The sequence below is a fragment of the Nestor notabilis genome, unplaced genomic scaffold (assembly GCF_000696875.1).
Source record: "Nestor notabilis isolate BGI_N333 unplaced genomic scaffold, ASM69687v1 scaffold4447, whole genome shotgun sequence".
NCBI classification, from domain to species: Eukaryota; Metazoa; Chordata; class Aves; order Psittaciformes; family Psittacidae; genus Nestor; species Nestor notabilis.
Window position 1 is genome coordinate 22,804 of NW_009934965.1, and position 11,333 is coordinate 34,136.

The 11,333-nt window shown below is 44.8% G+C and overlaps 1 protein-coding gene across 1 annotated transcript in view; it reads right to left on the reverse strand.

Annotated features, from left to right (window-relative positions):
* The window catches only part of PDZD2 (PDZ domain containing 2), a gene marked incomplete at its 5' end in the record, with an annotated part of 20,688 nt that extends 9,643 nt beyond the window's left edge, over positions 1 to 11,045 (reverse strand). The window contains 6 exon segments of the mRNA XM_010017590.1: positions 1,233 to 1,350; positions 1,898 to 2,219; positions 2,222 to 5,449; positions 7,589 to 7,733; positions 8,926 to 9,716; positions 10,880 to 11,045. Of these exon segments, the coding sequence (XP_010015892.1) occupies positions 1,233 to 1,350; positions 1,898 to 2,219; positions 2,222 to 5,449; positions 7,589 to 7,733; positions 8,926 to 9,716; positions 10,880 to 11,045 (4,770 nt within the window).
* Positions 11,046 to 11,333: the final 288 nt, after the last annotated feature.

Sequence of the window (11,333 nt, forward strand, 5' to 3'; positions counted from 1 at the left end):
ATCAAGCAATCCATCTCATTTTTCAGCAACTGCATAACTATGAAGAACTGTCCTATTGTACATTTAAATCCAGCATTTGACTAGCATAAAATTTTCCAGTGAACGTGCCATACAGGGATTAAACGTAGATGAGAAACTATGCAGACAAGGAGCGCATTACAAAAAGTGTTCAGTTTTATAAACATTTGAGTTCTCTAGCTTTGAAAAGTGACATAAATAAATAATCTCTCAAAGACTCCATGCAAAATACTTTAAAGAATGCTTAATTACCTTTGGCCATAAATACAATACAATCCTAATTTTACCAGTAAATCTACCAAACCCTCCTGGCTCACCAAGATCTTGGTACCTAAAAGCTTTAGCTATGCACACCGTGGAAAGAGGTTAAGCTGGGTATTGTGAAGAGGTCCTGATCCCCCCAACCTGTTCTACGTTTGAAATAGCAACCTTTGGGAATAAGACTGAGGAACACTCTAAATGTAGCTCAGCCAGCAGTTACACAGACCAGATGTCCCTTTTGTGCTGTCATTATTTTATCAACTGATTTAAAAGGGTATGGATGTATCCCACAAACACTGCAAACAGGGAAGTGAAATGGCAATCATTTCATTTTGGAGAAGTTCTTTAAACACCTAGATAATGAAGCAGGTTTTTCTAATGCAATAACCAGCTACCACAGAAGAAAACAAAAAGGTCACAGGAGTTTCTCAGAAACCCTCCAGCAATCACTTTCTGGTGTTGCAAGCAGTTCAGCATTACACAAAATAAACTCTATTTCCATTATTGCAGCTTCTAGCAAAAGGCGAGTGCTTCCAGGCACAGAAAGGAATAGAGCTTCACTTGCAATGTAGGGAATGTGAGTATGACCCGGATGTTTGGTGGAAAGCTAAATTCTGATGTGCAATTATTGGCAAACCTAGTAGTTCTCAGCTGTGATAATGACTTCAAATGGAGGCATACTTTTCCACTTAAAACAGGTCTATTTATTGTGGCTCAAAAGTGCTTTTGCACTGGACAAGCAATACTCCTTCTTACACAAAAGACATTCAAATTTATTATCAGCTTATAGAAATCATTCAAGAACTAGCATTAATAAAACTACCATCAACTGTAACCTACCACAGGACTACTGAAGCAGCTCTGAAACTGCTTGGAAGAGATTTTATCTGCCATTAAGAAAACCCTTAAAATTGCTGTCAATAATCTTGTTTTATCTTCTGGGGCTTTATTACCTTTACTTGTGCTTTGACTTCCTGGAGCATAGCAGCAACGTCACATTTTGGTACTACTGCTGACAAAACAGACTGCAGTTTTTGCTGGTCCAGGGTTGAGACGAGCAGCTGATCCAAGCTAAAATGAACAGGAAAATATAAAAGACAGCTTTTTATTTCTAGACCATGTAGAGATATGTTTCAGGTATACAATGTAGGTTGCATTAGGGTAAATGATGAAGGGCCAGCTCATCAATAAGCAGAAATCTTGAAAACAGGCAAGAAATAGTGTATGCTGGTAGGATGGGAAGAGGCAGAGAAGACAATTTAACAATAACTCTGAAAACTGGTCCCTTTTTTGCTCCTGTCCTCCTCTCTCAATAGTTTTAGCAACAGATACTAACAAAACCAAGTAGACAGCTATATCTGAAGACTGCTTTTGGCAGGACAATAAGCTCGTTTGTCACCGCAGGCTGTGCTGGCAGACAGTGCTGCACAGCCTCCCCTCCACAGCGGCTGCTGTGCCATAACGCAGCCAAAACCTGACCAACCCCAGCTAGAGGGACGCGGTCATGGTCCCCAGCCATACCAGGATGAAGTGTTTCACCCTGTGCAGGAGCGCAGCTGTCACCAGGAGAGGCTCGTAGGGGTGAAAACGAAACAGCACTAGCAAAGCCGACACCAACCTGATGGACCAGCTGTTCTCAGAGCGGTCCCCATCCGGAGAGCTGCCGTGGGGCATGTCATCATCCGATGCAGACCCCGGTGATCCCGAGCCGCTGTCCTGAGGGCTGCTGGCACCCGTTCCCGTTCCCACCCCGGCGCCACTGCGGGCTGCTGGGGCTGTGTCACCTGGGGCGGACACGCCGAGGGCTCTGCGGGGGGTGATCTCCAGCTCCGTCTTGAAGCAGGCAGGCTGTGGTGGCCCGGAGAAGTCTTCACACAGCTTGTCCAGGTCGGGCATGCTGAGGGCCCTCAGCTCCCGCAGCCTGGAGCGGGACAGGGGGAGTGGGGAAAGGCTGTTGTGTCTGCCCCAGCGCCACCACCCTCACTCCTCTGGGGCCTTCCTTCCCCCCTGCTGCTCTCTGCCGCACGCACGGGCTCTGCGCCGGAGGGAGCCTTGGCCATGGTGCTGGCTGGGCTCGGGCTGCCGCCATAGGAGCTCAAGCTGCGCCGCAAAGCCCGTGGTGTCTCAGTGGGACTGGCTGTGGGGGCCATCCCACCACACGACCTCCTGGCAAGGGGGGACCTCATGGCCGAGTGTATATCGATGGCCTTCACGATGGGCCGGTCGAAATTCGCCAGGTTTTCAAAGGATTTGATCCTCTGTTTGACGGAGAAGGATGAGATAGGTTCATGTGGCCAGTTCAGCTCATAGTAGTAGTAATTCCTCCTGAAGCTCCTCAGCTTATCAATAGTGGGGCAGCTAATGTCACTGGCTGAGGGGGCCGTGTCATGGACCCTCTGGGTGCTCTTGGAGGTGTATGCCTGCTCCTTCTGGCCATTTGGAAGGTTCAGATGGACTGTCTTTAACATCCCCGTCGCTGCCTGGGGATATTTCTCCTCTACAGCATGACCCTGGGGGCCTTGTACAGGATTAACCTCTGCAACATGGCATTCCTCCCTCAAGTGACCTGATAACTGGGCTGGCATCGAGTAAGTCCTTGTCACAGGTTTTGACAGGCCACAGAGACTTCTGTCTGCAGCAGTATCTGCTTTTGAGAAATACGGCATGGTCCCCATTTCCTCAGCCAGACGAGGCACTTCTGTGTTCACCTCTTCTGTTTTCTCCATCAATGGCAGCTGTAAAAATGATGCTGGTGAGGAAGAGGCAGAGGAAGAAGAGGATGATGTTGAGGAGGAAAGCTTCACCTCAATGAAAGTGCGCTGGACCTCCTGCCCTTCCAGCTGCTCCTGCTGAGCTGAGGGGGACCTGAATGAAGCAGATGGTCCTACATTTTGCTGATCTAATTGCCTAAGGTCATCCGCACTATAGATGCTCTTAATTGCATTCAGGCCTGCTCCAGGGTTCTCAGTCCTCCCTTTCATATATTCAACTTTTGGTATCCCCTGACGAGATGAAGTGACTTTGGACTGACTGTCTCTGGCTCTGAAATCATCCACCTTAGCACCCTTACCCTGACACACTGCAGGCTGCATGGACACTTGTTTTTCTTTTGTCTTTCCCCACGCCTGCTGCAGGTCTGTTAGCTCCCCAGAGCCACATTTCATTTCACCGCTCGCTGTTGGGCTGCTGGTGCCATTCAGGAGAGGCAGAAGTGAATCTTCAGAAATGACCAGAGATGGTTTATTTTCTAGCTCTGACTTCAGAGTCCTTGAGGCTGCTGAAATGCTCTTGCCAGGATCTGGGTTTGTAGGTGAACTACGGGACAACGGTGTTTTCTTCCCCATGAGTTTGGGGGACAGCTGCGGAGAACCAGAAGTCCTTTTCTGATCAACCCCACTCATCCCACTGACTTTGGTAGGATTAATGCCAGAAGAATCTGAATTTGACTTTGCTTTGCCTTTGATGGTGAACCCTTTTAGCTTTGGTCCTGCTTTGGCTTTCTGGTTATTTAAAAGAGTGTCCATTATACTTTTTTGTGCCATTCCTTTAGATTCCTGACAGGATTTCTTCTGTGAGGATGGGCTGTGCGGTACTGCAGCTCCTTTGCAGTGATTTGTGCCTGAGCTTTGGACTTTTCCATTTGAAGTCCTTCCTGAAGTCACAGAGTTAATTTTCTCGTTTTTTCCTGGCAACTCATGAGTTGTATTAGCCTTTGGATCTTTAGATTTAGTGGGAAAAGGAGACCTGAGAGATACTGCTCTTGATAACGATGCATTCACATGATTGCTGTCTGTTTTACATAAGTTGGACAAACTGTTGGCTTCTTTCTTCACTAAGCAATAACTAACGGCATGATTACAGTCATCAACCACCATTTCACTTTCAGATTTGGATCTCTGCTCATCATGATATCCTTCTTTCTCAAGCAAGTTTTTCTCCAAGCCACTGACATTTCTAGCAGAGCAGAAGCTTATCTTTTTGCAGTGCAGAGACCCTTCCTCTTCAATGGTTTCACAGCATTTCATACGTCTGTTACTGTTCCCCAAACCCATCTGTTCTTCTGTACTTAAGGCACCGTTGTTACAGAAAGAGTAAACTTCAGGGATACTGTCTGAATTCTTTAGGATGTCTTTTTCTGGCAGGAAAACTGAGGCAGGAGAACACGAGGATGCAGAAGACACATCTGAACACTGTGAAGGACATGGAGTGGAACCACCATGATCTTCCAAGCTTAGTTTGTTGATGCTTGTCTCCAGTGACCCACACATTGCACAGCCCTCAGTTTGTAAACCCTTGCTGCTGTAAGGGTGCAGTGAGGACACAGAGGATGATCGTCTTGCAGATGTGAGATGCTGCTCCTGTGTGGGCTTTTGCGGCTCATTGTTCATGCAACAAATCTCAATCTGCTCCTCATCTGACTCAATTACAGTACAGACTGCAGGGATGTTAGCAGCAGCAGCAGCAGCGCAGGGCCCAAGCAACACCTCATTAGCACTATCAAAGGCTTCTATGACAGACTCTGTGTCCGAGTGAGAATCCTCTGCAGCCCCATACATGGACTTTGGAAATGGGTCGCTTCTTTTTCCTTCCAGAGTGTTTGCTGCAGGCAACTCATCCTCATTTAAGCTGCTGTAATTTCTAGAATAGTTATTTAATGAGTTTTTATTCACAGTAAAAAGTTTGCCCGTGTTAATGGTGTCCAACACAGACAGCCCCAAAATCCCTTGTGCGTTAGCTCCACATTTCACAGTTTTTTCCAGCAGCTCCTCCTTGGTGGCTCGTGGCTCAGAACTGGGACAGCCTTCGTCGGTCCCACAGCAGCACATCGTGGTGTACTCATCTCTGAGGGGGCTTTCCGCTCGCGATGGGGTGCGCAAAGCCCTGCTCTCGGGAGCACCCATTTGGCTGACCAGGTCATCGATATCGGTGACGGGGATGGCAATGCAGTCCTCAGGGCGGCTGCTTTCCATGCTACCTTTTTGCACGTCTCTGCTCGTAGCATCAGGTGGCACTGTTGTTCTCTCCACTGCACAGCCAGCGCCTTGCGAACCTGCTGCTCCTCGCTTCCCAGCGCTCGGCTGTTCCTCAGTCTCGAGGATGCTGTTGACGTCGGCTTGATTTTGACTGTCTATCCCCGGAGACAGGATGAGGTTTGCAAATCTGCTGACAGCTGCATCATTAAAAAAAAAAAATAATTAAAAAGAAGCAAAATCCTGTCAGATATAGGAAGTGATATACAAAACACCAGGTTTTATTACAAAAATAGACACCCACGTAATCAGACTACATGTTTGCCTTTTGCTCTGCACTCTTCCTCTTCTGTAGTGATGTTTACAACAACTCAAACTAATCATAACCCTGTGTATTTGAGCAGCACACAGAAGGGAACAACCCACTCATCCAAGGTGAGCAGTCACGATCTGTTTAATTCTCATCTTTGAAATTTCAGCAGTTAAGCAGCCAACTACCAAAGTGTCAGTCTGCAGTAAGCCAGGCTGAGCAGTACTACTGCTCATTACTTGTTTGATCAAAGATGTCTCCAACAGATTGCAGACAGTACACAAAGCCCTGGCATAGCAAACAAAGGTGAACAATAACACAGTGACGAGCTGTGCATGAATAACTTGACTCTGATCCTCTTGGCACTTCTGCAGGTGTTTAATGTGACACGCATGGGTTATGTTATACACACATTAAGCACATGGATTTTTGGCACAGACTTCTCCTTCCTTCCAATACATGATTAACCCACTCTTGGGCAACACACTGAGCTCCCTGTCACTGCTGTACTCTGATGCATTCCTATTCATCCATTTCGCCAAGTTCTTCAGTTTTCAGCACTTCACCCTTAAACGTCTGCTTGCATCTTTCTACACTGCTTCTGGGACATACATCCCCATTCAAGCTGCGTTCCAGATAAGGCCTAGAAAGTGCATGGAGGAGGGAGGGGTGTATTCACAGAGTTGGCATCCTTTCCTGCTCGTTGAAACGTGTCAGAAGATCTCTTTCATCCTTGCACAAACCTGAGGGATTATCCACACTTCTTAACTGAGGTACCCATGTTAAGAAGTGCAGATTCCTCCTGGAGTCCACAAAGTGGAAATCATCTCAGAAGAGCAATTTGAAGCAGCTAGGCTAGGATTTGAAGTACTGCCCTGCTTCAGCATGCTGGACCACACACTGAAGAGACCCTCTTCCCGAACAGTGGGACAGAAGAGTTGCATGATAAAGGAGTGCAAATGTGTCCCTACCCCAATGCTGTTAATTTGCAAAAGCCACAGTAGTCTAAGGAAACAAGAACAGAACTCTGCCAAGCCAGAAATTCCTCACAACTGGAACTGAAGCATCTGGAAACACTTTAGGCTCCCAGGTATTAATAGGTACATGAAGAAGATCATAAGCTGGAATGAAGCAAAATAGTATGTTCTTCCTGAATTTGAAAAGTATGCTTTTCTGTTTCAAACACTCATTTCCACACCACGTAATTTGTACAGTCTGTGGGGATGCATATATTGCTGTAGCAGCATAAATAAGCCCTGAGCAGGAACTAAGAAGGTATCAAATATTTCAATTCAAACTAGAAAACTTTTTATAAGAAACATGCTCCATCCCTGGCAGTGTTCAAGACCAGACTGAACAGGGCTTTGAGCAACATGGTCTAGTGTGAGATGTCCCTGCCCATGGCAGGGGAGTTGGAACTAGATGATCTTAAGGTCTTTTCCAACACTAACCATTCTGTGATTCTATGCAAATAAACATTTTTATATTATTCTAGTTTTCTGGGGTTTTCTGTTTCACCTTTCTGCACATTAGAGAATTCTGACACAATGAAAGGAAAAGAATGAAAAGAGGCTTTTATTATCTTATTGTCCATTCATAAAAAACATTACTTAAGCTTCAGACTTAAAAGAGAGACAAATGTGATTAAAGAGGGTCAATATATTTACCTAACAGGCACAGCAGTAAACAGGACATGGTCACTGCCAAGTTAGCTCCAGGTCTGTGTGAAATGACCCAGACCTCTACAAATGCTGGCAGGAGGGACATACTTTTAAGCAGAGGCTTTGAATGTTCCACACAGGAGTAGGTTTGCTCCCCTCACTGTGGTGCTACGGAGGACCCTGAAGCCAGGTTTGGTGATGAAGTGCTTTGCCTGGCTCACCAATGCAGACACAATGTACCTCCTGTTTTTCTCTGAATCAATTTGGGAAGCTGGGGCAGCAGAAGATCAGATCCAGCTGATCCACTGCTGGAATTGTCTCCACTGGTACTCAGAATACACAGTACAAAAGCAAAACTACTCTCTCACCTGGTGTTACTTTCTGGACCTCCAGAGTTACAGATGTGGGAAGACACTGCATAAGCAAGCAGATTTCCTCGTATGTCATCTTACTGACTGGGATACTGTTGATGGTGGTAATCTCATCTCCTACAGCCATCTTGCCCATTGATCCCTGATGCAACGACAGATTCAAGGAAATTATAAATACACAACAAAAGCGCTGCCACAGGGGCAAAGACTGCAGGGAAGCAACTCATGGCTTACGAGCAATTTTCTGTATTTCACATCACTGCAGAGCACAGGTACCACTGCTGTCAGTTTGCCAACACATAAATAAAGGGCAGACTGTGCTTTTGCCAGGAGACGAATTAATGATCAACCTCAAACAGGAAGGTCAAAAGAGCTGCTGATTTCTCTGAGAGATCAGTATCAGGAAGGAGGACATAGCCCTTTTCATTTAAATGAATCAGGTTAAATTAGCCCTAGCTTCTTCAAGTCTGGAACACTGTCTATCATTTTTGCATTTCATGTATGAATTATATTCCTGGTCACAACCTTCCACTGGACCAATGGGACTCTCCTAAATAACTGAATTGGACATGGGCCCAGCTTTTATGGTAAAAGCCTAAGCTTATTTCTAAAGACTGCACAAAAGTCAGAGAAAAAGGCAGGAACAGAACTCAAATCCCCAGCTCTGACAGCCCAACTCAATCTGCTACAACATATTCCCTCTTACCCTAATGTCCACTAACTAGACTAAAAATGCTACACCCAGCTTCGTACATCAGAGTACCCTTCTTCCTTTTTCTGCACTTTTTTATTTAGGTCAGCAATTCCACATCCAAATATTCAAACTAATACGTGCATGTATGAGATGCAGACAATCCATGTGTTAACGCCAGTGCCATGGTGCTTGGCAAACCTGGCCAGCACCTAAGGCCTCCTGGTACCATTTTCGTGTAACACAGGAACACATGCACAATAAATAATAGAGATTATAAACATTTTTTACCACCAGGATTTACTTTTTTTGTCTTTGATCCTGGTAAAAAGAAAAGACACAAAAGAATAGTATTCTCTCAAAACTGTGAGTGCAAGCAAGGACAAGCCCATCTCACTAGATCTGCCTCCTGACTTAGTTCCAAATCAGCCAGGATATGCTTCTGAATCAGAAGGATTTAATTTAACTGTAGCTTCAGAACAACATGCGATGAGACATTTTGCCCAGCAGAGACAAACACATCCCTTGCACGTGTTATTAAACAAGTGATCAACAGATGACTTGTTTAATAACAATAATAACCGTAATAATACATGCAAAATGGAAGCAAATCACAACAAGGCAACCCAAATTAAAAATTTACCATTTCTGCTGCTCCACCTGGCCGCAGGCCTGTGACAACAACCTTTAAGGGCATGGCCTGGATTTCCAAATCCAAGCCAAATGACTCGTGCTCATTGCGAACCAAAGTGACTATTTCACTTTGGCCTTGCCCAGCTCCTTCTGGTGCTTCACACTTCTTGCTGTGAGGGAGCATTCTTGCAACAGGCTTGTTATAAGAGCCATGCTCCTCCATCCTCTGCCTCTGAAGGCTTCGGCACTCAGTGCTCATCATGCTTTTGACTCTCGTGACTGCTCTGTGTTCAAGTTTTGGGGATCTCTTAGATTCAAGTTGTGCTTCGCGGAGCTCCTTCAAACTCAGGCTGCCAAGACGAACTTCAGGCACACTTGAGTAATCAAATGCTATGATGGGGAAGAAGGGAGAGTCAATTTGCTCCAGCGTTCTGTCTGCAGACTCCATGGAGTTACTGAAGACAGGGGAAGATGTCTCTGTGCTACTATATCTAGGTGACCCACTGTCCTGGCTTTCATCATCCATTTCTACAGACGAGGTTGTAATGACAACACCAGCATCCTCCTGGCTCTTGGCTCTCTGGCTTCTTTGCAAGTGGGAACTTTCATCATCATCACTAACATCACCATCATAGAAAACAACCCTCCTCTGTCGATGAAAGGGGCTGCGGGCAGATTTGGGGCTGTCACTGAGGATGCTTGGTCGGACAGACTCCACGTGCTTGTTGTGAAGGCTGGACAATCTGCCACTACTAGGAGAAGTCAGACCATTTGCTTTTGCCACTCCTGCTTCTCTGGCAGCTAGGAAAAAAAAACCAGTTATACTATAATTGCATTTATAGATGATTTTTAATACCATGCATCTGACTGCAGCAGATTACATGTGGCTCTGATTGCGGGGGGAGCTTAACATCTCTCACAAAGTAGAAAACAGGTTTTTCATGTCCTCCCTCTAACTACAGTACAAGATGGATGGTAGACAGCACTACAATTTATGGGCAGTTCTCAGAATCAGTTCATGGCACATCTGGTTCTATTTTCAGTTTATTTATAAATTATGACTATGACACAAAGAAAGGGATGCAAACTCACATGTGTATTTTAGTTTAAACAAGACAATTTCTTTCACATTTTGCTTAAATCTGTTCAGGACTGCCTATGACAACTTAGGAGAGAGTGAAAAATGCCTTCCTGAACAAAGACACAAGCACATAACAATCAGCTTCAAATTAAAGACTAATTAGCTGAAGAATCCTTTCCACATTCTTCTTATAAAGAACTACATCTTATTTTGTAGAAAGTTTTTTTGTTTTTGTTTTTGTTTTGCTTTGCTTTGTGGAAATTTTAAAATAAAAAATGTTTTTAAAGCATTGAAGAATGAATTTCTAGAGAAAAATAAGCTGTAGACAAAGACATTATTTGAGAAGCATAGCAAAGGCAGAACAAACGTAATAACCTTTGAATGTGAGACCAGGGGTATGTCTGTAAGGAAATGTAAGATTCTTTCAGTCAAATATGATGGGGACAAAGACACATGTGCAAAATATCTCATGTCAAATTGCACATTTGATTGTTTTTACACTGCAACATGTGACATTTTGAGATTGCATATTTGAGATAGCTATGAACACTTTCATTTAAATATAATCAATCAGATGATCATCAGTCATTTAAAAATAACCCAAAGTGCATAGCTGTCAATCTAGTTTTGGCCAAACCAATCAAATAAAGTCATTTTCACATAATCAGAGCAGCAATGTGGACAAAATACCATGGAAACAGACATTTACTTGCATTGTTGCAAACCCCTTCCATTTTCCAGTATGAATTTAATATGAGGAGCACCAGCTTGCACCACGCTGGCCAGCCTTTCTTACCAGCACAGGAATTGCTGTACAGCTCTCCTGTAAAGCAAACTAGCTCAGGGATTCTCACCCCACTAACCACACATTTCCGTCTCTTACTCAGGTTGCCAGGAAGAAGAGAACCATCATCCAACAAACTGTTTCTGTTCTTCTGACGGAGCTGTTCTTCATCACAGGAGCCTGTTACAGCATCAGAAAACTGGATGTGGCTCGTACCATCATGCGAGAAGTACTGGGAAAGCTCTGCCTCGGAGCTGACAGATCCCTGCTGAAAAGAAGTGAGCTTGGTGACCAGACGTCATCAATGCATCAATTCTGGAAAGCATGCTAAGCATGCTAAAGCACATGAAAAACAATGAGGTGGTTGGTGTCAGCCAACATGGTTTCACTAAAGGGAAATCCTGCCTGACCAATGTGATGGCCTTCTATGATGGGGCTATGGAACTGATGGACAGTGACAGAGCAGCTGACGTCATCTACCTGGCCTTGTGCAAAGCGTTCGACACTGTCCCACACAAGACTCTTATCTCTAAATTGGAGAGACACTAATTTG